Source organism: Schistocerca gregaria, chromosome 4, assembly GCF_023897955.1.
Source record: "Schistocerca gregaria isolate iqSchGreg1 chromosome 4, iqSchGreg1.2, whole genome shotgun sequence".
NCBI lineage: Eukaryota > Metazoa > Arthropoda > Insecta > Orthoptera > Acrididae > Schistocerca > Schistocerca gregaria.
Window position 1 is genome coordinate 194,136,475 of NC_064923.1, and position 26,578 is coordinate 194,163,052.

Sequence of the window (26,578 nt, forward strand, 5' to 3'; positions counted from 1 at the left end):
AATCAATACGCTAAGAAGTGGGATACGGAAGTTATAAGGAATGACGAGATACGTTTGAAGTTCTCTAACTCTATAGATACAGCAATAAGGAATAGCCCAGTAGGCAACACAGTTGAAGAGAAATGGACGTCTCTAAAAAGGGCCATCACAGAAGTTGGGAAGGAAAACATAGGTACAAAGAAGGTAGCTGCAAAGAAACCATGGGTAACAGAAGAAATACTTCAGTTGATTGATGAAAGGAGGAAGTACAAACATGTTCTGGGAAAATCAGGAATACAGAAATACAAGTCGCTGAGGAATGAAATAAATAGAAAGTGCAGGGAAACTAAGACGAAATGGCTGCAGGAAAAAGTGAAGACATCGAAAAAGATATGATTGTCGGAAGGACAGACTCAGCATACAGGAAAGTCAAAACAACCTTTGGTGACATTAAAAGCAACGGTGGTAACATTAAGAGTGCAACGGGAATTCCACTGTTAAATACAGAGGAGAGAGCAGATAGGTGGAAAGAATACATTGAAAGCCTCTATGAGGGTGAAGATTTGTCTGATGTGATAGAAGAAGAAACAGGAGTCGATTTAGAAGAGATAGGGGATCCAGTATTAGAATCGGAATTTAAAAGAGCTTTAGAGGACTTACGGTCAAATAAGGCAGAAGGGATAGATAACATTCCATCAGAATTTCTAAAATCATTAGGGGAAGTGGCAACAAAACGACTATTCACGTTGGTGTGTAGAATATATGAGTCTGGCGACATACCATCTGACTTTCGGAAAAGCACCATCCACACAATTCCGAAGACGGCAAGAGCTGAGAAGTGCGAGAATTATCGCACAATCAGCTTAACAGCTCATGCATCGAAGCTGCTTACAAGAATAATATACAGAAGAATGAAAAAGAAAATTAAGAATGCGCTAGGTGAAAAGTAAAGGCACGAGAGAGGCAATTCTGACGTTACGGCTAATAATGGAAGCAAGGCTAAAGAAAAATCAAGACACGTTCATAGGATTTGTCGACCTGGAAAAAGCGTACGACAATATAAAATGGTGCAAGCTGTTCAAGATTCTGAAAAAAGTTGGGGTGAGCTATAGGGAGAGACGGGTCATATACAACACGTACAACAATCAAGAGGGAATAATAAGAGTGGACGATCAAGAACGAAGTGCTCGTATTAAGAAGGGAGTAAGACAAGGCTGTAGCCTTTCGCCCCTACTCTTCAATCTGTACATCGAGGAAGCAATGATGGAAATAAAAGAAACGTTTAGGAGTGGAATTAAAATACAAGGTGAAAGGATATCAATGATACGATTCGCTGATGACATTGCTATCCTGAGTGAAAGTGAAGAAGAATTAAATGATCTGCTGAACGGAATGAACAGTCTAATGAGTACACAGTATGATTTGAGAGTAAATCGGAGAAAGACGAAGGTAATGAGAAGTAGTAGAAATGAGAACAGCGAGAAACTTAACATCAGGATTGATGGTCACGAAGTCAATGAAGTTAAGGAATTCTCCTACCTAGGCAGTAAAATAACCAATGACGGACGGAGCAAGGAGGACATCAAAAGCAGACTCGCTATGGCAAAAAAGGCATTTCTGGCCAAGAGAAGTCTACTAATATCAAATACCGGCCTTAATTTGAGGAAGAAATTTCTGAGGATGTACGTCTGGAGTACAGCATTGTATGGTAGAGAAACATGCACTGTGGGAAAACCGGAACAGAAGAGAATCGAAGCATTTAAGATGTGGTGCTATAGACGAATGTTGAAAATAGGTGGACTGATAAGGTAAGGAATGAGGAGGTTCTACGCAGAATCGGAGAGGAAAGGAATATGTGGAAAACACTGATAAGGAGAAGGGACAGGATGATAGGACATCTGCTAAGACACGAGGGAATGACTTCCATGGTGCTAGAGGGAGCTGTAGAGTGCAAAAACTGTAGAGGAAGACAGAGATTGGAATACGTCAAGCAAATAATTGAGGACGTACGCTGCAAGTGCTACTCTGAGATGAAGAGGTTAGCACAGGAAAGGAATTCGTGGCGGGCCGCATCAAACCAGTCAGTAGACAGATGACAAAAAAAAGAAAAACCCGATGGAGTACACAAACGATGAATACGATGATATGCTTTTTATGCTGTGCCAGCTGGAGTGGCCGAGCGGTTCTAGGCGCCACAGTCTGGAACCGCGTGGCCACTACGGTCACAGGTTCGAATGCTGCCTCGGGCATGGGTGTGTGTGATGTCCTTAGGTTAGTTAGGTTTAAGTAGTTCTAAGTTCTAGGGGAGTGATGGCCTTAGAAGTTAAGTCCCATAGTGCTGAGAGCCATTTGAACCATTTTTTTTATTAGATGCAATCCACAAACTGGGGACGCGATTCTTGAAACCGTTCACTAATCACCTCGGCGAAGTACCCATGATATTGCAAAGCAGTTACAGACATCTCAAAAACTGGGTGTTGAAGTGTTGCACGATGAAGAACTGCATCCATATCTTTACACGTTAGCTCAAGGCCAGCGGCCAGAAGACCACATTCGACGAGTACTGTTTTGTGAATGATTTTTGCACCAAGTGGAAGATAAGGAACATTTTATATGGACTGACGAATCTAGCTTCACTCGTGAGGGTATTTTCAACCTCCACTACATCCATTATTGATCGGAACACAGTCCACATGTCACCCGTGAACGTGGCTTTCAGGCTCGATTTGATATAGACCTGCGGGCTGCAATCGTAGTATGAATGATTTTAAGCCCTTATCTATTGCCCGACAAGTTGAATGCACCTCTGTATCACACGTTTCTTTACAATACTTTTCCTGACGCTTTAGGGAACTTTCCTTTTGGTATTCATCGACAGCAATGGTGTCAGTACGATGATGCGCTGTCACACTTTGGAATAAATGTGCAGAGCTGTTTAAATGAAGCGTCTTCAGGGGGTCCAGTGTTCCGAATTCCCCGTCCCCTGGACTTTAATCCATTAGATTTTTATTTGTGGGGCCACTGAAAGTGACAGTTTAAGAGTGTCCCACCCAAATATGTAAACGGCTTAATAAATCACGTGCATGCCGCTTTGCCAGTGGTGCACTTGTTTTGCGTAGCGTCTAGCCAAGTATGATCCAGCGAGAGGCGAAGTGTTTGCAGATGCAAGGTGGTCGCTTTGAGCATCTCATCTGAACACTGCTCGTACGTGTACGTTCCAGCTCTATGAAGATAACCCTGGACGTCAAACGTACAGAATGGAATTACTGTGCGTAGTATAACGTGCAATCTGCTGTAGCCTACCTATTGATTTTCATGCATTTCATTCGATCAGACGGTGTTCCAGTAACTACTACTATTTTCCGTAGGCTTCATTTGTGTCATGAACGAAACAAAGAAATCGTTTATGTCTGTAAGATACTATGACTTGTCTGCCATGTCTTCTTGCTGGGCATTTACTTCTGTTTGTTATTGTGTTAGTTACACTCAGACTTTCCAGGATCTGCCTTTCGCTTCCTTCATTTGATGACTACTCCTGGTTTGCCAGTTATCGGATGAAGGGAGTGACATCCTTGCAGTTTATTCCCTTTCGCTCCAAACCAAACTAAGTCAAACCAAAGTTCACGTTTTGTCTTCATATTAAAATGCAGGTAACAGTAACAGAAAGAAATACACAAGAGACCGCACATTGTAGGTACAGAGGGTGGTCCATTGATGGTGACCGGGACAAATATCTCATGAAATAAGCGTCAAACGAAAAAACTACATAGAACGAAACTTGTCTAGCTTGAAGGGGGAAACCAGATGGCGCTATAGTTCACCCGCTAGATGGCGCTGCCATATGCCAAACTCATATCAACTGCGTTTTTTAAAATAGGAACCCCCATTTTTATAACATATTCGTGTTGTACGTAAAGAAATATGAATGTTCTAGTTGGACCACTTTTTTCGCTTTGTGATAGATGGCGCTGTAATAGTCACAAACATATGGCTCACAATTTTCGACGAACAATGGGCAACAGGTAGATTTTTTAAATTAAAATGCAGAACGTAGGTACGTTCGAACATTTTTTTTTCGGTTGTTCCAATGTGATATAGGTACCTTTGTGAACTTATCACTTCTGAAAACGCATGATGTTACAGGGTGATTACCTATAAATACCACATTAATGCTCAAAATGATGTCCCGCAACCTCAATGCATTTGGCAATACGTGTAACGACATTCCTCTCAACAGCGAGTAGTACGCCTTTCGTAATGTTCGCACATCCACTGACAATGCGCAGACGCATGTTGTCAGGCGTTGTCGGTGGATCACGATAGCAAATGTCCTTCAAATTTCCCCACAGAAAGAAATCCGGGGACATCAGATCCAGTGAACCTGCGGGCCATGGTATGGTGCTTCGACGACCAATCCACCTGTCATGAAATATGCTATTCAATACCGCTTCAACCGCACGCGAGCTATGTGCCGGACATATACGAGTATCATGTTGGAAGAACATCGCCATTCTGTCATGCAGTGAAACATCTTGTAGTAACATCGGTAGAACATTACGTAGGAAATCAGTATACATCGCACCATTTAGATTGCCATCGATAAAATGGGGGTCAATTATCCTTCCTCCCATAATGCCGCACCATACATTAACCCGCGAAGGTCGCTGACGTTCCACTTGTCGCAGCCATCGTGGATTTTCCGTTGACTAATAGTGCATATTATGCCGATTTACGATACCGCTGTTGGTGAATGACGCTTCCTCGCTAAATAGAACGCGTGCGAAAAATCTGTCATCGTCCCGTAATTTCTCTTGTGCCCAGTCGTCGCCATGCAGTTCCTGGTGCATAGAAATATGGTACGGGTGCAATCCATGTTGATTTAGCATTCTCAACACCGACGTTGTTGAGATTTCCGATTCTCGCGGAATTTATCTGCTACTGATGTGCGGATTAGCCGCGACAGCAGCTAAAACACCTACTTGGGCATAACCATTTGCTGCAGGTCGTGGTTGACGTTTCACATGTGGCTGAACACTTCCTGTTTCCTTAAATAACGTAACTATCCGGCGAACGGTCCGGACACTTGGATGATGTCGTCCAGGATACCAAGAAGCATACACAGCACACGCCCGTTGGGCATTTTGATCACAATAGCCATACATCAACACGATATCGACCTTTTCCGCAAGTGGTAAACGGTCCATTTTAACACGGGTAATGTATCACGAAGCAAATAACGCCCGCACTGGCCGAATGTTACGTGATACCACGTAATTATACGTTTGTGACTATTACAGCGCTATCTATTACAAAGCGAAAAAAGTAGTCCAACTAAAACATTCGTATTTCTTTACGTACTACACGAATATGTAACAGCAAATGGGGGTTCCTGTTTAAAAAACCCAGTTGATATCCGTTTGATCTATGGCAGTGCCATCTAGCGGGCCAACCATAGCGGCATCCGGTTTCTCCTTTCAAGCTAGACGAGTTTTGTTCTTTGTAGTTCTTTGGCTCCGTCACTATCAGTGGACCACCCTGTAAATTGGATACAGTTTGATCATTTAACTGACAAAGAAAAGTTTGGCGCGTACGTGACTCGAACATTGACGAGTCTGCATGTCAGTCCCTCGCGGCATTTCCTCATCTCAATGAACTAATGGGGCCGTTCCGGCACAGTGCCGAGATCTGTATCTTGAAATGAGATGAGGAATCGTATGCCGACCACCAAGTGCGGTATTTTTTCTTCACTGGCAGCTGCCTTAGTTTGAGTTAAGTGCACTGAAAACAGTAATATAATGCAGAACAGAACACAAAATTAATGTTGTCACATGGAGAGCAGTTTAGCTTTCAGAAAGATAATTGCACCAGGGAGGCAGTTCAGATGTTGCGCTTCGGAATACAAACATGATTGAAGAAATGTCAAGACATAGTCACAGATTGCCGGCCGTTGTGGCCGAGCGGTTCTAGGTGCTTCAGTCTGGAACCGCGTGACCGCTACGGTCGCAGGTTCAAATCCTGCCTCGGGCATGGATGTGTGTGATGTCCTAAGGTTAGTTAGGTTTAATTAGTTCTAAGTGACTGATGACCTCAGTAGTTAAGTCGCATAGTGCTCAGAACCATTTGAACCACAGTCACAATGTCTATGTTTATACAGAGTCTGAATCCTCACATTACAGTCTCCTACAAACATGAGTACGTGTCTCAAGGAACACTCTTCTGACGAACTAGAACTTTTGCATGGACTGTAAAACGTGCTGATCCACAGTCTGCACTTCTGTAGACTCGTATCTTTAATTCTGACTTTTGCAATTGTGTCATGTAATCTATTATCAATCTTAATTTCCTTACAGGTATGTTTATGTATTTCTTTGTGAGTAATGTAGCCGTCTTTTGCCATTTACAATCTCTATTTCCTACCCATATCTTACGACCTCGCTGTTTGTTGGCTTTCCTGTCCGCGCATCAGCGTCAACCATCAGACATATCTCTTACTTCCGATTAAAGTCACATACAATTTCCTCTTTGATTCTGTCAACGGCATCATCTGTTGGTGCATTCTCCTTACTTATTACTACGAGGGGAGTCAAATAAGTAAGGCAACAAATTATTTTTCTCGGCCAAAAATCTGAATTTTTTGGGGGACATGATTTAATGTTTCCGCTTCAGCACCTATAGTTTCAAGAAATTCCGATAGGTGGCGGCGCTGTATGCAGCATTAAAATGACGTCTGTAGCAGAGGAGCGTTCCAAGCAGCGAGCTATCATTGAGTTTCTTTTTGGGGAAAAACCGCGCATTGGAAATAGTCTACGGAGGCCTCACACTGAAAAACACACCGTTAGTCGCTGGGCTCGGCGTCGCGCAAACTTGTCCCATCTCCCGCGTGCCGACGTGCCGCATACATCAGTGACTCCTCCAATGTTGGAAGGTGCAGAGACAGTATTCGAGGTGCTCGACGGATCACAAACAAACCCCTCACTGCTCAACTAGGCGTCTCTGTTGGTTGTGCTTACATACTCGTCCACCAGATGAGTACACAAAAGTGTTTGACTGCTGGGTTCTTCTCCATCTGACAGAAGATCATAAAAAGCAAAGAAGGGAAATCTGTGCGGAATTGCTTGCGCGCTACGAGGTTGATCGTGATAATTTTTTGTGGCGGTCTCAAAACTTCACTGAACTATTCGTCCTTATCCATTCTACGGATCAGATCTCGCATCTTCCATATTAGTCCAGTCAAATTGCAGAAATACCTTGCAAAAGGTGGGGTAGAAGACTTTATTTTTTCAACTCATTCATAAGGTTGGAAATATTAGAAAACCGAGTTCTGCCAGCAAAATTTCCCTTGAGAAAACTTTCTGCAGTCAAAAAACTTGGAAAATTTCTGCCTTTTTTCCGTTTTTTCAAAATATCTCAGTTTCATTTGCTCCTATCGGTTTAACGTCTATTTTCTTTTTTAAAGAGCACAAAATTCTCTACAAATTTGATTTTTACCATTTTCTTCTACTCCCAATATCTAAGGCGATACAGCGCGTCAAAAATACCATTTTTCAAATTTCGAGCAAAGTGGCAAATTACCTAATTTTTGAACACTGTTATTTCAGTTTCTATTTGTGTGGTATAAATATATTACTCATTCCGTTATTCATTGGAATGTACCATCTCACTCTGTGCAGGGCCAGGACACACAGCATCATATTCAGTATCTGCGAACACATTCACGTCGGATTGCGTGAAGTTTATTTGTGTTACGATATGTAATACGATCGCTTGCAGGTGCCGTACATTTTCTACAGTTGATTGACGTTAATGATCAGTTATAAGAAAAAGTATGTAGGAATTGTTCTTTGCGGACAAAAGCGTATTTATTCTTTGGCGGGTGGAAGACAATTATCTCTAGTGATTGTTCACAGCGCGCTGACAGTTATTAGCACACAGTAATAAGGGTCCCGCAGTTTCGAGTCGCTTCCATTGAGTATATGTTGTGGAGCTGAAAATGAGTATGTCTGACATGAATTTGTGTTTCATTTGCGAAAAAACTGTGGTGAGTGGTGAATGCAATGTGAAAAAGAAAGGACTGAGCACACTCATCGATTGTACTGCTAAACGCAGGGAGTCTGCTCACACCCGTTTTTGAAAACGCTCAGTGAAGTTGAAGCATGCTGCAAGAAGTACATTAATGAATGATAGCTGCAAGCCTTCGACATCCTCAGGAACCAACAGGCGTGCTACGTCGGTCGCAGGAAAAAGGACAGTTCACGTTCAAAGAGAAATGCTTCTTATCTGCAAAAGGGAATTCTGATGACTTTTTAACCAAGCGGGTAAGACTGCCATATGCCAAACGAAATTTTGATAGAGGGTACCGGGCACTGGCCAGAGGACTGCATGGTCAACAGCTTCGCAACAGCCTCCGTGACAACAGGCTGCACGTACAGATATCGATCCAGGTTGTACGTGCCGTCTCCGGGCCAGGCTGCATGGAGAACTGCAGCCCGATTTCGACAACTGGGTTATCGCCCCGTTCCGAACTACTCGGGATGGCACACTAACACCGCAGTTACCATGAAATGAGCACGGAGCGGCAGTGTTTAAATTCAGCTGATCCAGCTCGTCACCATCGAAATGCTGGGCAATTACGAGGCGTCGAGTCTGTGCTGCTCCACATCCGCTGGGACACGAACTTCCCTCTGACGCGAAAGCACCTGCGCTAAAGCAGCCCTTACACTTTGCCGCCGTCCTGGGAGTAGGGCGCGAGGATCCAGCCACCACTGCCTGGGCCGTGGTATCGGTAAAAGACCATTACGCTGCAGGCCCTGGAGCTCAAAGTGTCTGACGTCATCGCGGTCATCGCCTATGGCCCCAGTGTCTCCATGATACAGCGATGCAGCAGCGGCAACAGCCTCAGCACGAGCAACCCTGGGAAAGCTCCGTGATATCTGTCGTTCCACTCACTATTTCCAGCTCCTATCCGTTCTGCCCACAAACTTCCTCGCGAATCAGTCTGTTTGTTAGTGCATATTCCCGACGTACTGCGGGCGGAACACCGAAAAATACTGTATTGAAAATGTATTTGTTTATGTCTACAGCCACAATTTTAATTAATTTGCCTACTGGCTACCGGTTTCGATACACAGTACAATCTTCAGACCACTGCCTCACACACAGTCGTCGCGCTTATTCCTCAAGTAGATGCGGAAAATGCACTTTGCCACACATACTTGGGAAGCAAGCGTGATGGCGCGTAAGGGGATGGCCTGAGGAAGGTGCTTTCTACTGAAACAGGTAGCCAGTAGGCAAAATAAATAAAACTTCGGCTGTAGACAAACATATACTTTTTCAGTGATTTTTCACGGTAACAGTCACGACGAATGTCTCACACCAACTAGTCAACAACCAAAGTAAGTAAAACGAAGTACAAGGAAGCAAAGATATTAATATTTTCTGGCCGTTCTGCCACAAACTCTTTTTCAGTTGCAGAGTAGTTCATCTCATACTAGAAAAGAACTGTGAAGCATTAGCTATCACCTTTTCAATACCCCACTATTTTTGAACTAGAACTGTCCCTGCCACAAAACTGTTAGAATCAGTGTGAAGTTCTGTCCTGGCATTTTCATAGCTAGAACTGGAGAACACGTTACAGCTTCTTTAAAGACAAGAAGAGACCTTTCTTGTGCCTCAGTCCAGGATAATTTGCCATCTCCCTGCAGTTATTGCACAAGGCGTCCCTGGTCAGAAATCCTTTATGTGCAAAGCCTGAGAAAACTTCTCATCTCATGAATATGCAAATAATTTGGAAAATACGCAACTACTCTTTTTTTGTAGGTGTCCATAATTTTTATTACTTGGTCAAAGAAAATACACTTTTTTCAGATTTAGTTGGAAACTTGCAGTCTGGACACACTTCAATATGTTTCTCAGGCAACTTAGATCATCTTCAAATATCTTAAAAATGAGAATGTCATCCAGATAGCAAAGACAACTCATCCATTTAAGGTGTCAGAACAAGATGTATCTTATTCTCCAAGATGGCTGGAGTGTAACATAGTTCAAACAGCATAACATTGAACTCATACAGCCTGTCAAGTGTTATGAACGCAGCCTTTTCAAGGTGAACCTTGTCAACCTCGATTTTCTAGTAGACTGTCTGCATGCCCACAGTTGAGAAATACTTTGCCCCTTTCACTCAGTCTTGGGTGCTATCAATGTGAGACAATGGGTAGACATCTTCTTCATGATTTTGCTCAGTTGTCAGTAATGAATGCAAAAATACCACATGTGGTGTTTCTTCACAAGGACCATAGAAGAGGAACAAGGGCTCTCTGAAGGTTAGCGATAGACGTATCAATCCTGAGATTAGGATGTACATTCTGACAATGACGTAATAGAAGACACTACGATCGAAACCAAAATTAAGGTCCTGAATATATATCTGCAAACAAATACTTGTTCAAATATGGGCCATTTTATCCTGTGATATTTGGCGGCCTGTTGACACCATACGAAGGATTTGAACGCTGTCACCACTCAGAAAAGTGTCACCCAGAAATAATAAACCACCTTCCCCCCCACCCCCACCCCTAAAAATATTTCCTTTTCTTGTGTAAAAAAGTTCAATTTTTAAGTAGGTTTATTGAAAATGAAGCACAGCGAAACACTGTACATTGAGATATGACACAAGAATTAATGGATTAAGCGTTTAGCAAAGTGATAGGGAAAGAATTAGATTGTGTCGGAGTATCTTTCGCACTGCAGTCACAACAAAATAGCTAACACGTAAGTAAGGCCTACGCTCGGTTGTCTTACGACTGCGGTTGTTGCTGACCGAGATGGCATATCTGTTTAATAAATTTCGCAACTATAGTTAAATGGAGAGTCGAGGCGTTTGAGATGGGTTGCAACACATGAAAGTTGAAAATTAGGTGGACTGGAAAGGTAAGGAATGAGGAGGTTCTGCGCAGGATCGGAGAGCAAAGGAATGTGCGGAAAACACTGACAAGGAGAAAGGACAGAATGATCTGTTAAGGATTTGTTAAGACATCAGGGAATGACTCCCATGTACTAGAGAGAGCCCCAGAGGGAAAGAACTGTAGAGGAAGACAGATTGGAACACATCCAGCAAATAAATGAAGTAGGTTGAAAGTGTTACTCAGAGATGAAGAGGTTGGCACAGGAGGGGAATTTGAGGAGGGCAGCGTCAAACCCGTCAGAAGTCTGGTGACTCAAATATGTAATATTGTTCCTAACATACTGTATGTCCATTTGTTTCTTTTTTCAGCTGTCACAGCGTTAATTGCCAGCAGTGACCATTACAAAATAAGTACAAAAGTGAAGCAAAATCCTTGAATATTACAAAAATGGGTTATTTATGTGTGTATGTATGTATGTTCCGCATCTGCATCTAAAATATTTCACCGATTTCAACCAAACGTGGCACACGCACCCACTGCCGTCAGGCTACAATCGCTGCTGGACTAAGAACTATCTATTTATTATACTCGTAGTTCAGACGATGTGACATCATAAACAATGCGATACGTAAAGCACTGCGGCAGTATGCATGACGTTTCAATTCGTTACAGCTGTGCCGCTATCAATAATCTGAATAAAGTTTGTAGACAGTATCCAAACATGCCTCTGAATGTACCTACACCGGAATATTATTGTACGACACATAGTCCAACAAATATGACGTCAAAATCAAATAGATGAGCGAAGAAATGCAGCATCTTGCATTAATTTTTAATACATGTATTCTTTATTATTAAGACAGTCAAGACACTTGCACAGTCGGGTAAACTTAAGGAAATCCTTGATACCCGATAGCGTTTTTGACAGCTTTCAACCGCAAAGCGCCAACGGCTATAGACGAAAACAACAGCTACTAAGAAGCGTTGCCGTAGAGACGTTTACAGAATTGCTTTGTAGACGCACAAAGCAGCTGCGCCCAGCTTTACGTCGCTCAGCCAAAAATTTGCTCTTCGTAGTCTCTTTGTCATCTAACTGTCAATATTATATGTAATCAAGTTCTGAGTAAAACAAACATTACAGAGATTTTGTAATTTGCATACTATGTTTCTTAATTTGGATACTGTACTTATACATTTGTAGATCATGCATATTTCTTTGTAAGGCTGATTCTTAATTTCAAATGTGTTTTACGAATACATGGAAATGAATTTTTTTCCCAGATTACACTACAAACAATTTAGGGCTCCGTATCTCAGTATGTAAAAACAAAACTCCTGTAGGACGCTTTGTTGCCGGTCCGTCCGTCTGTTTGTCTGTCTGAATGTTAAGAACTCTTTACGAGGAACGGGTAGACGTTTAAAGTTCAAATTTATGTCACATTACAGTCTATGATCCCTAGACAGTGTAAAAATTTTAAGCTTCTAAATCAATTCAGTCAGAAGATACGGCCATTTATATCACATACTTTGGCAATGGAAAACTCACTCATCGAAACACATAGGGTATTTTTCGTTAACTAGAATCAAGAAACTAGCCAAGAAACAAGGTTTCACAATACAGCTTAGTGGGAAATCTAAAATTGTTATTTTTTAAAAAAAGGTTCAAATGGTTCTGAGCACTATGGGACATGACTCCTGCGGTCATCAGTCCCCTAGAACTTAGAACTACTTAAACCTAATTCACCTAACGACATCACACACGTCCATGCCCGAGGCAGGATTCGAACCTGCGACGGCAGCGGTCGCGCGGTTCCATACTGTAGCTCCTAGAACCGCTGGGCCACACCTGTTAATTTTTAATTAAATCGCACAGAAAGACATTTCCTTTGTACTTTGTTATCGGACATCAAAATTAAAAAATTCTCTCAAGTTTTGGAATCCCTGGGACCGATATGTCGCCAATATCAGTGTTGATAACACACAAAACCGTCAGTATCCTCGATTCCCGAAATGGCTGAACTGTCTCCATGCATAATTAAGTTCGTGAGGAACTCTCATTGCGTGAGTCCTCATCGCACCTGGCGATTTTTTTATTTGTTTTCGTTTCTAATAGAACACTGGCATGATAAAATATGCCGCAGTTGTCAGCTAGTAAATTAGAAAATTAGGAAATTATGCTTTCTTTCCAGTAAGTTTCTAAGATTTTTCGTCGTTAATGGTGTGTCATCTGTCCTAATAATGTTTTCAGTGTTGCCCTGTTAACACGACTGTTTATCAACAGTGCTTGTTTGTAAACATACTTCTCGAAGCAGGCGACGTGAGCGACTGGACCTAATGTGTGCGCGTTATTTGCAGCTGGCAAGTGCGTGCCGCCGTGCGGTCCCGAGGCTGCGTGCCGGCGCTTCCCCAACAACACGTCTCGCTGCGTATGCGTGCACGATTCGTCCGCCGCCACAGAGGGCCGCAAGTGCCCCAGGGTGCCAAGTAAGTGTCGCATCGCTCCTGCTGTCTAACTGAGGGGTTGCCTTCACCGAGTAAATCGCGGCGGAAACAAATGACAGGATAATAGCTATTGATACGCCCGCTATTTCCGCTGGGGAGAACAGGTAATAGGATTGTGTATAGGGCCAAAGGTTGAGGTCGGTTTCTCCTTCTAATTGTCATTTATTGTAATTTAATATCCTTTATAACCAAAGCGGCACATAGCTGCAACTTTACCGAATGCAGTGGGGTTCTGAACTCGAATTTTTGGAATGGAAAGGATACTGGATAACTACAGTGAATGAAATTATTAGATTCAGCGAGAGATAGCAGAACTAGTCTCGTGAGACACTTCTTACAGTTTCCCTTATACGATTGTGATGCAGACTTACTTTTACTTTTTCGTGTCCGGAAACTACAATTTGTTTGTCCAGTACTCTTCGTTAGCCAGCCATAGATCGTCGAGGGTGCATCTTTGGGGGCAGGCAGGGCATTGTAGAAGATGTTCCATGTTTTGTCGAGTGCCGCAGTTGCATTTGTCGTCATTTTCGTCCAACAAACCCCATTTGATCAGATCAGATTTCACAGGAGCCACCGCAGTTCTGATGCGGTTGAGCATTCTCTAGGTTTTCCAATCACCAGAAACGCCGCTTGGTGGGTCCTCTCTTAGTGGATAGTGGATGGGGGGCTCATCTAAGGCGCAACTTAGGAAACGGCGTCTGGACGTAAGCTGCTGGGGCCACACTCTAGGCCAAATATTATGTGACGGGCATCAAAGGTTTGTTTTACCTTCTCGGTATGTTCATGGGCTTTCCTATGTGAGTCAGGGTTTATGAAACCTGTGGCCCTGTGAAGATTTTCTGTGGGGGTTGGTTTCATGCTGCCTGTCACTATCCTGCATGTTTCATTCAAGATAATATCTACCTTTTTGCGTGGGCGGATCTGCACCATACCAGGCAGGCATATTCGGCAGTTGAGAGGCACAGAGCTTGGGCTGAAGTTCTGACCACGGTAGGTTTGGCAACCCATTTGCTATTGGACAGCTTTCTTGTTAGGGAATTTCGTGCTTCTACTTTTTTGCGTATTTTTTCGCAATGATATTTGTATGTCAATGTTCTGTCCAGCACGACACCAAGGTAGGTGGGAGTATCTGTGTGTTCTAGTAATTTCCCATCCCATGTAAGATTGAGCCAGTACTTTTCCTGCCTCGAGTTGAGATGGAATGCACTCACTTGAGTTTTGGAGGGATTAGGTTTTAGAGAATTCTTTTTGTAGTACTTTTCATTGCATTGGTTTCCGGTGGTGGAAGGTTTGGTTGTTGTCCGATTGGGCAACGTTTCCCTGGAGCGCCGGCATTTTAATTTCTTCTATGTAGCATGTAAGTAAAATGCACACGTGGAGGCACCTTCCTTGCTCCCCTCTGATGCAGAAAACATGAGTAGCAAATTTTAATCGACAAGTGATGTGTACTCCAAGTCTAACAATAAAACAGCTAGCCTAGCCAACATCTACGCAGAGAGGTGTTGTTGACCGTCACACCCTCTCTGTAGGGGGTTAACCGCAAGACGTCACACGGCTGCACAGAAAGGTTCGTTTTAATATAGCAATTTCTGCTCGTTATTATACTTCACTGACGGCTTGTCCATCTCCGTCTCTTGTTTACCCGGCTGAACTACTAATGTCGCGTTTAAAGATTATTCCAGACTTTGACTCGGACTGCGTATCTGGGTTATTATACTGCGCATTTGTCTCGGCCCAACTGTAATTAATGATTTACTTGCCCTTTTGTAGGATCAGCAACCACTGAGACGTTAGGTAATTTTGGTACTGTATTTCAAGCTGTTCCTCTCCTAAAAATAAGGGCGTGTTACTTGTCCGCAGCAACATATACACTCCTGGAAATGGAAAAAATAACACATTGACACCGGTGTGTCAGACCCACCATACTTGTTCCGGACACTGCGAGAGGGCTGTACAAGCAATGATCACACGCACGGCACAGCGGACACACCAGGAACCGCGGTGTTGGCCGTCGAATGGCGCTAGCTGCGCAGCATTTGTGCACCGCCGCCGTCAGTGTCAGCCAGTTTGCCGTGGCATACGGACCTCCATCGCAGTCTTTAACACTGGTAGCATGCCGCGACAGCGTGGACGTGAACCGTATGTGCAGTTGACGGACTTTGAGCGAGGGCGTATAGTGGGCATGCGGGAGGCCGAGTGGACGTACCGCCGAATTGCTCAACACGTGGGGCGTGAGGTCCCCACAGTACATCGATGTTGTCGCCAGTGGTCGGCGGAAGGTGCACGTGCCCGTCGACCTGGGACCGGACCGCAGCGACGCACGGACGCAGGCCAAGACCGTAGGATCCTACGCAGTGCCATAGGGGACCGCACCGCCACTTCCCAGCAAATTAGGGACACTGTTGCTCCTGGGGTATCGGCGAGGACCATTCGCAACCGTCTCCATGAAGCTGGGCTACGGTCCCGCACACCGTTAGGCCGTCTTTCGCTCACGCCCCAACATCGTGCAGCCCGCCTCCAGTGGTGTCGCGACAGGCGTGAATGGAGGGACGAATGGAGACGTGTCGTCTTCAGCGATGAGAGTCGCTTCTGCCTTGGTGCCAATGATGGTCGTATGCGTGTTTGTCGCTGTGCAAGTGAGCGCCACAATCAGGACTGCATACGACCAAGGCACACAGGGCCAACACCCGGCATCATGGTGTGAGGAGCCATCTCCTACACTGGCCGTACACCTCTGGTGATCGTCGAGGGGACACTGAATAGTGCACGGTACATCCAAACCGTCATCGAACCCATCGTTCTACCATTCCTAGACCGGCAAGGGAACTTGCTGTTCCAACAGGACAATGCACGTCCGCATGTATCCCGTGCCACCCAACGTGCTCTAGAAGGTGTAGTCAACTACCCTGGCCAGCAAGATCTCCGGATCTGTCCCCCATTGAGCATGTTTGGGACTGGATGCGTCTCACGCGGTCTGCACGTCCAGCACGAAAGCTGGTCCAACTGAGGCGCCAGGTGAAAATGGCATGGCAAGCCGTTCCACAGGACTACATCCAGCATCTCTACGATCGCCTCCATGGGAGAATAGCAGCCTGCATTGCTGCGAAAGGTGGATATACACTGTACTAGTGCCGACATTGTGCATGCTCTGTTGCCTGTGTCTATGTGCCTGTGGTTCTGTCAGTGTGATCATGTGATGTATCTGACCCCAGGAATGTGTCAATAAAGTTTCCCCTTCCTGGGACAATGAATTCACGGTGTTCTTATTTTAATTTCCAGGAGTGTATATTGCATTAATATCTGTTTTACTCTTAGTTGTGTATATTGCTGTTTCACTTCTAAGCCCCTACACGATAAATTAATCGAAGGGTTCCATGTGCAGTTACGTCGACATGGAAATTTACAGTGTAAAAGTAATAAATACACTGAAGGAAAAAAAACACTACACCAAGAATGATTGATTGGACACATACGAACGTTGGTAGGCGTGCTTCAACATCTGAACGGTAATGTATATTCAAATTTCGCGCCAGTCGCACAAGACTAGTGCTAGGACCGCCACTACCAGGATGAAAATCAGGTTTGCTTTAAATATACGCTCTAATGCTCGTGACAGTTAGTTACACACTACTGGCCATTAAAATTGCTACACCACGAAGATGACGTGATACAGAAGAGAAATTTAATCGACAGGAAGAAGATGCTGTGATATGCAAATGATTAGCTTTTCGGAGCATACACACAAGGTTGGCGCCGGTGGGGACACCAACAACGTGCTGACAAGAGGAAAATTTCCAACCGATTTCTCATACAAAAACAGCAGTTGATCGGCGTTGCCTGGTGAAACGTTGTTGTGATGCCTCGTGTAAGAAGGAGAACTGCGTACCATCACGTTTCCCACTTTGATAAAGGTCGGATAGTAGCTTATGGCGAATGAGGTTTATCGTATCGTGATACTGCTGCTCGCGTTGGTCGAGATCCACGACTGTTAGCAGAATATGGAATCGTTGGGTTCAGGAAGGTAATCCGGAACGCCGTGCTGGATGCCAACGGCCTCATATCACTAGAAGTCGAGATGAAAAGCATCTTATCCGCATGGCTGTAACGGATCTTGCAGCCACGTCTAGATCCCTTAGTGAAGAGATGGGGACCTTTGCAAGGCAACAACCATCTGCACGAACAGTTCGACGACTTTTTCAGCAGCATGGACTATCAGCTCAGAGACCATGGCTGCGGTTACCCTTGACGCTGCATCACAGATAGGAGCGCCTGCGATGGTGTACTCAACGACGAACCTGGGTGCACGAATGGCAAAACGTCATTTTTTTGGGTGAATCCAGGTTCTGTTTACGGAATCATGATGGTAGCATCCGTGTTTGGCGACATCACGGTGGATACACATTGGAAGCGTGTATTCGTCGTCGCACTACTGCCGTATCACACGGCGTGATGGTTGCCATTGGTTACACGTCTCGGTCAGCTATTGTTCACATTGACGGCACTTTGAACTGTGGACATTACATTTCAGATGTGTAACGACCCGTGCCTCTACCCTTCATTCGATCCCTGCGAAACCCTACGTTTCAGCAGGATAATGCACGACCGCATGTTGCAGGTCCTGTAGAGGCTGGATACAGAAACTGTTCGACTGCTGCCCTGGCCAGCACATTCTCCAGATCTCTCACCAATTGAAAACGTCTGGTCAATGGTGGCGGAGCAACTGGCTCGTCACAATACGCCAGTCACTACTTTTGATGAACTGTGGTATCGTGTTGAAGTTGCATGGACAGCTGTACCTGTACACGCCATCCAAGCTCTGTTTGACTCAATGCGCAGGCGTATCAAGGCCGCTGTTGCGGCCAGAGGGGGTTATTCTGAGTACTGATTTCTCAGGATCTATGCACCCAAATTGCGTGAAAATGTAATTACATGTCAGTTCTAGTATAATATATTTGTCCATCGAATACCCGTTTACCATATGCATTTCTTCATGGTGTAGCAATCTTAATGGCCACGAGTGTATTTGAGACTGGACATGATGAGCTGATGTTAGTCAAGAATGCCTTTAAGGCGAGAAAGACGCCATTCACAACACCTCACTGGGTTTGCACGAGGTCGTGTAATAGGACTACGAGAAGCTGGGTGTTTTCTGTGATATTGCAGGAAGACTTGACAGGAAAGTGGCCACCGTACCTTATTGATGGCAGCGGTGGCCACGAAAATGTATAGTCGCAGGAAGAAGGGGCTCCGGACGACGACGTGGCACTAATGACAGGGATCACCACAGTGTTCGGCGTATGACTCTGGCGCATTGTACTGCACCTGCAGCAGCAATTTGAGCAGCAGCTGACACCACAGTGACACAACTAACTGTTACAAATCGGTTACTCAAGAACAGCTCCGAGGCAGATGCCCTGCAGCGTGCGTTCCAATGACCCCAAACCTCATTCGTCGACGTCAAGTGAGACCTCGTTGGAGGTATGGTTGTAGGTCTGTGTGTTTTCTAATTAAAGCTTTTTCTGTCTCGGTGGCATTGATGGCTGCGTTTTGCATAGGAGGGCGCCATTTAAGGACCTGTCTGCGTGCTAGACACAATGGACCCACGCGTGGAGTTATGATCTGGGGTGCGATGTCTTACGACAGCAGGCATCCCGATTGCCTATTTCTATGTGAATCTCATGATTCTACCCTTTGAGCTGCCATTCATGGAGAGCATTCCAGGGGATGTTTTCCAACAGGATAACGCTCACCCACATACCACTGTTGCAACCCAATATGCTACACAAGGTGTCGGCTTGTTGCTTTTGCTTGCTCGATCACGGATCTATCTCCAGTCGACCACAAATGGAACATCATTAATCGATAAGTTCAGCGTCACCCACAAACAGCATTAGCGGTCTCTGTATTCACCGACCAATCTCACCAGGCATGAAACTTCAGCCGACAAACTGACACCCGGCCTCTGTACAATACAATACATGATATGAAATTTGCTGGCAGATTAATAGTGTGTGCCGGACTGATACTCGAACTCGGGACCCTTTCTTTCAGGAGTGCTGGTTCTGCAAGGTTCGCAGGAGAGCTTCTGTAATGTTTGGAAGGTAGGAGACGAGGTACTGGCAGAAGTAAAGCTGTGAGGACGGGGCGTGAGTCGTGTTTTGGTAGCTCAGATGGTAGAACACTTGCCCGGGAAAGGCAAAGATGCCGAGTTAGAGTCTCGCTCCAGCACACAGTTTTAATCTACCAGGATGTTTCACAGTGCATGCTTGCATTCAACATTCTGGCGGTTACACCGATTATTAATGTAGCAGCTTTTCAAATTTGCCATGGCTTATCTCGTGATATCGCAATGATAATCACTTATATAAGTTACCTAGACAAATGTATTACCGAAATTTCATTACGGTACATTAATCATTTTTTATATTGCAATGTTTTACCCGTTGACGTATCTTCGTAGAGACACCTAGATAACCACTCCAAATCACACACGCCGACACCAGCTGCCCAACAGAGTAACTCTTTACACCATCACTGAAGAAATGCCTGCCGCAGGCCTCCCCTATCGGTTTGGCTCTTGATTAGTGACAATTATTCCGGTGAAGAAGTGACAGCGCAGCGGAATTGTACCTCAGTTTTCCTGTAAACCTCCTCTGTCAACACCTGTCGGCCTTTGTCTTCCGTAGCGTCCAGTTTATTGTGGCTGTGCTACACGTTTGTAGTTACAGGAACGGCTGAGAAACAAATATCTTTGTGAGATTCTTGGAAATAAGACATCCTCTGAGATCCCTTATCCGAAATAACTCTGCAAAATGAGTTACATGCGGAACTCCAGCAGGAGGTAAACCTTTACAGACCAGAGACGAAAGACTGTTCCTAATCACCTCTAGGGACCTATAATCATGCAACGATGGGAACTACTTTATGTCCGTTAAACAATTTCAGATCTAAGTGGTCGAAGCGAGTCCTAGTTGTCATGTTCTTGTTGCAATTACAACAACACGAACAGACACCAAGGGGGTAAATTTGATTCAGATGCGACTGCCCCTACACATTTTTTAGTCATTGTTCTTAACACTTCTGTTAGGCTGCTCTTCAGTTGTTTGTAATCCTTGAAATGTCATCGTCGAGATCTGGGCTCTAAATCTTTTTAATAGTTTTTCCCCTTTAAAAATAAAGGGTTCACTCTTTATGAAGTAGGTACATGTCCAGTTTTATGTAGGACATGAGAGCGTTATATTCTATAATCACTTACAGAGTGGTGATGAAAGTCATCGGATAGCGATTTGTTATTTCCGTCTCTTTATGTGTAATTCATTTGTTTGCACTGAGTTGACAGGAATCATGGGATAATGATTTGCACATAAACACATGGCGGTTTTATCGCGTACACGGTATATAAAAGTGCTGTGCATTAATGGAGTTGTCATTTGTACTCAGGTGATTCATATGAAAAGGTATCCGACGTGATTATGGTCGCACGACGGGAATTTGTACACTTTTAGGGTGGAACTGTAGTTGATGCTATACGCATGGGACTTTCCATTCGAGAAAACGGAATTCAGTATTCCGAGATCCACTGTGTCAAGATGTCTAGAATGTGCCGAAAATACCAGATTTCACCACGGATAGCGCTGTGGTGCCTAACGAGCTAGAGCTACGGCGTTTGCGTAGAGTAGTCAGCGCTAATAGACAAGCAACACGCTAAAATCAATGTGGGACGTACGACAAACGTATCCATTAGGACAGTGTGGCGAAATTTGGCCTTAATTGGCTACGGCATCAGACGACCGACATGAGTGCTTTTACGGAACTGTACGACGTCGCCTGCAGCGCCTCTTGTGGGAACGTGACGGTTGGACACTAGACGATCGGAAATCCTTGGCCTGGTGTTGTGACTGACAATTCGCATTTTTTCACAAACACAACGTTTATTGATGGAAGTTCACGAAGTTGATGACTGAACATACAAACGAAAGGTGACAATAACGATGCCTGTAAAAGTCTCCTAATTGAGACAAACAAAAGTTCACTTATAATTTTCCACAAAGGTTCGTAATAACACACTCACACACTAGCAACAATTCAATTCCGACACGGAGTAGTCTTCAACGGTCGCAGTACACGAGGTCGGCATCCTGCAAGAACTGAACTTCGGGGCTGGTTCTAGCCCCCAAGTAGCTGTCTCCAGCCAGTCAGATTTTGGCGTAGTGATACATCCTACAGGCCTGGGGTCGAGCTCCCTCTGCAGGAAGTAGTGCTCGGTATGTCTTTTTCCATTATCTTGTATGTAAATAGCCGGTGTTTAACATGGTGCTTTTGGTACGCCTTGGGCATAGACAACCCCGTCCTCAGCGGTGTAATGTGGGTTGCCGGCCCTCAGGGGCTTTCTCGGCTCCAGTATAACACCTGGCGAGATGAGTCCCGATTCCAGTTGGAAAAAGCTAGTGGCACGTTCGAGACTGGCTCAGGCTCCATGAATCCACGGACCCGAGTTGTCAATAAGGCACTGTGCAAGCTGATGGTGGTTCCATAATGGTGTGGTCTGCGTTTACGTGGAATGGCCTGAGTCCTCTGGTCCAACTGAACCCATCTCATTGACTGGAAATGGCTATGTTCAGTTACGTATAGACCATTTGGATCCATTCATGGACTTCACGTTCCCAAACAACCATGTCATGTCACCGAGACAGAAATGGGCGCGGACTATTCGATCGAGTGTTTTGCCCAGTCAGATCGCCCGACGTGAGTTCCGTGGAACATGTGTGGGACATAGTCGAAATATCAGTTCGTGGACAAAATCCTGCACCAGCAACGCTTTCGCAACTATGGACGTCTAGAGAGGCAGCATGGTTCAATATTTTTGCAGGGGACTTCCTGCAACTTGTTGAATGCTTGTCACGTTGAGATGGTGCAGTGCACCGGGCAAAGGCCGGTCCGACATGATATTAGGAATTACCCCCCGACTTTTGTCATCTCAGTGTAGGCTCCTACATTAAGTTCTTAACATGTAATGCTGATTGTAAACTTTTGAAATTAATTTTTTATGCTCATAAGCTCTTTCTGTAACAAAGATTAGGCTGCACATCTAGGCTCATTTTTGAGCGTGTAACATACAGACATGGCTTAATTTCGGCCTGAATGGCACCTCCCACAGAATTTTGTTTTGAACGCACTGGAACAAGTCATCACTGGACATTTAAAATAGAACACGTGTCCTAAATCGTAGCGTACGTAAAATTTGCGGCCGCGCTGGCCACAGTGAACGTGACCGCGGGTGCTCAAAGCGTTGCGATGAGCAGGGGTGTTGAGTGAGCTACTGTGTAACTAGAAAAACATTGAAGTTAGTGGCAATTCCAGTCAGAAAATGTGAGTTCCCAGAAAATTCATGCTCGGCTTTTCTCAAACCTAGGAATACAAATGTACACCCTGAACTTTTGCCTCACCGAGCTGCTGCAATACAACTGTTTAAACGTCCCAGCTGTCAGCGATTGAAACATGACGTCATAGGCATCATGTCTACCGAATTGTACTGATACGTTTATAGCAAAGCTAGGGAGCAAGGTGACAGTTAGTTACATGTTCCATAAATCATTTGAAATATTCCTTTATGGAAATGATGTGGAACAAGTCATTTTACAGGATGTGTATATACATATGATTAATGCTAATGTTAATGAAACGACACTGCTACGGGGAGAGCAGGCCGCAGTGGCCGAGCGGTTCTAGGTGCTTCAGTCTGGAACCGCGTGACCGCTACGGTCGCAGGTTCGAATACTGCCTCGGGTATGGATGTGTGTGATGTCCTAAGCTTAGTTAGGTTTAAATAGTTCTAAGTTCTAGGGGACTGATGACCTCAGAAGTTAAGTCCCATAGTGCTCAGAGCCATTTTTTTGCTATGGGGACACCTTTTGTTTATATTATATGTTGTGGTTTTGTTTTTTGATTATGAGTAATTATGTTTTAAAATCCTAAATTTGGAAAAGCATTTTGCAAAACATGATTTCTCTATGTATCAGAACTTTTGATTTTTGTGTCTGGGTAAGAGGAGGGGCAGGGGATGGGGATGGTGAGGGGGGTCATATGGTTGAAGAGGTGCATTCTGGCACCTAAAATTTTAGAAATTAGGCACTGCATTAAGATATGATTCGTAAGAATTAATAAAATCCATTAAAACTTCCTCACGGCCTCTTGTTGTTGGTTGTGGTAGCGACTTGTATGGGGCGCTCAATAGCAAGGTAACCAGCGCCCATATTCATCAAATTGTATAAGAATGTGGTGTTTGTTGTAAAAAAAAAAGTTTAAACTCGTAGGCTTGTCATTGTCATGTTAGTGTCAATATGGGCGCCTGTATCTCTGATTTTGGATTCAGTGCAACTCACTTTCTTGTCAGTACCAGTGCTGTAGTCCTTAACTGATAAGGGTGAGATGGTAATGACAGTCCAAACTAGTTTCATATAGTTTAAAGTTTTAAATTAATTTGATGACTGCATTCAATATTCCCTTGGAACCGTGCGACAGATCTGCAGACTCTCCTAACGTTGTACTGATGATACTTGTTGCCAAAAACCTGCCTGCAGTGAGCGATAATATTCAGGAACAAAGCAACAGCCTTTGACGTACTAATTTCTGTTCTGTTTTCCTTTTTCATTTTTAGGCCTCTTCATAATATGATATTGCAGTGCCAGTATTGTGCAAAAGTACGATGAAATGTTCTTTCGGACATGCTTGGGTGTTCTAAGGAACAGGCACTGAGGTAACTACATCCGTTGTGAAATACAATGGTGTCCAAAATTAAAGAAACAAAAGGAAATTTGCGTTTATTTTGCCACAAAACGGTATAAACAGTTGATAGTAAATCAGAAACAGTGTAATGAATACAGAACGCAAACAACTGCGCCATGCATAACAGTAGACAATAATGTTCTCCTTTTTTTCCAACCTAACGGATTTGCTCACACATTCCGACAACTCAGGTTACCTTCCATCCGGAAAGCGGATGCACTCAGCGACTGTATGTGACATACAAATTATAGAGTGCTGCAATCAAAAAAATTGTTCAAATGGGTCTGAGCACTATAGGACTTAACATCTGTGGTCATCAGTCCCCTAGAACTTAGAACTACTTAAACCTAACTAACCTAAGGACATCACACACATCCATGCCCGAGGCAGGATTCGAACCTGCGATCGCAGCGGCCGCGCGGTTCCAGACTGAAGCGCCTAGAACCGCTGGACCACAACGGCTGGCTGTTGCAATCAGTCGTCTTTTTTAGATTTTACTATACAAATCCAGATTTCGGCTAGCAGCTACCCATTCTCAATGCGCTGTTTTGTATTCTTATTGCATGTAAGTCCCTTTTGTTCGGGCGTCAGGCACTGTTCTTTGAATACTACTATATCATACAGTAAAACCTGTGCTCTGATAGCGCCACGCTAAACAACAAGGAGCGCAAACCCCCTACATGAAAAACACGACTACAAAGTAATACCACCACCTCCGAATTTTAAAGTTGGTACTACACACGCTGGCAGATGACGTTCACTGGACATTCGCTAAACCTATACCTTGCCAAAGGATCGCCACATTGTGTACCGTGATTCGCCACTCCACACAACGTGTTTACACTGTTCAATCGCCCAATGTTTACGCTCCTTACACCAAGCGAGGCGTCACTTGGAATTTACCGGCGTGTTAAGTGGCTTATTAGCAGCCGCTCACCTTGAAATCCAAGTTTTCTTACCTCCCGCCTAACTGTCATTGGACTTGCAGTGGATCCTGATGCAGTTTGAAATTCCTGTGTGATTGTCCGGATAGATGTCTTCCTATTACACATTACGACCTTCTTCAAGTGTCGGCGCTCTTTGTCAGTCAACAGACGAGGTCGACATGTACGCTTTTGTGCTGTACGTGTCGCTTCACGTTTCCACTTCACTATCACGTCGGAAACAGTGGGCCTATGGATGTTTAGGAGCGTTGTCAATTCCCTCACCACTACTTCAGACGTTAGTCGAGTCCATTCCACGTCGTGTTGTGGCGCTTCTGAGTGCTCGCTGGGGCCTTACACGATATTAGCAAGTGTACCAGTTTTTTGTCTCTTCGGTGTAATATAGAGAATAGAACCTTTTGAAACGTGGTGCCCCAGAATAACGTTGAGAATTAGGTGTGTAGATCGAACAGCTAATGAGAATGTGCTGAATCGAACTGGAGAAAAAATAAATTTGTTGTACATGTTGTTTAAAGGAAGGGATCAGTTAACAGGACACGGCTTGAGGCTTCATCATCTTTGGTAATGGGAGGAAGCGTGGGTATAAAATTTGTAGAGAGAGACCAAGGGTTATGCAGGTCTAAGTGCATGACAGTTACAGTAGTTATGGGGAGATGAAGCTTGCAGAGGATAAACTATCGTGGAGAGCTGTAACAAATAAGCATTTCGACTAAAGACCATAACAACAACACTAATAATGAGCTGTCTACGAGGGTGGGGGGTTGGGAGGGGGTGAAAGATCCATTGGTTTCACACATTTTTTGATATTTGGAGAGTAATTTAGTGCTTAGAACATGTTCCAGGATATAACAGCACATACGTTTTCCAATTTTTTGGACCTCCTTTGTTCTTTTATCGACCTCATTCGTTGACTGTTACATTAAGAGCAGTTATCCAAGAAAGCATTAGAAATTGTGTGATACTGATAACGATAGTTTGAAGTACTCTTTTGCTCTCGTTGATAGGTTCCAGAGCGTCCATTTTGTCGCCCGCTGTTGTCAGAGAGCGCATGCTTACCAGCTTTGATAAACGGGTCGTGGGGTCAAGCGCTGCGAGTTGCAGCCACCGTCGACCTCCGGATAAGATTGCTCTTATAGTGGCCCCTCTGTGCTGTGTGCCCTCGGGTAAACACTTTGCCACCGGCTACACAAAACAAGCGCCAGTGACAGCTGCACAATATTTTCCTAACAAAGAAACTCTCATTTTACTTTGTAGAATTTTGGTGCGCTGGGAGAATGGTGATCTGCCACTCTCTAAAACGTAGAAGTGCATCTTGGAACGGATAGTCCACTTAGTACCAACATTAACTGCTTTGTGGCAGAGTCCTTATAAACTCCACACGAAGTTGGACAATTGAACGTCACGTTTTTTAGCACCTTCTATTGAAGAGCAATTCGAGGATGGCGATGGCATCTTTCAACACGATCG

The 26,578-nt window shown here is 44.3% G+C and overlaps 1 protein-coding gene across 4 annotated transcripts in view; it reads left to right on the plus strand.

Annotated features, from left to right (window-relative positions):
• LOC126267068 (muscle, skeletal receptor tyrosine protein kinase-like) overlaps positions 1-26,578 on the plus strand; it is a 590,423-nt gene that overhangs the window by 324,341 nt on the left and 239,504 nt on the right. For all 4 annotated transcript variants that reach the window (XM_049971921.1, XM_049971918.1, XM_049971919.1 and 1 more), the window contains exon 2: positions 13,236-13,364. In XM_049971921.1, the coding sequence (XP_049827878.1) occupies positions 13,236-13,364 (129 nt within the window). The remainder of the gene's footprint in view (positions 1-13,235; positions 13,365-26,578) is intronic.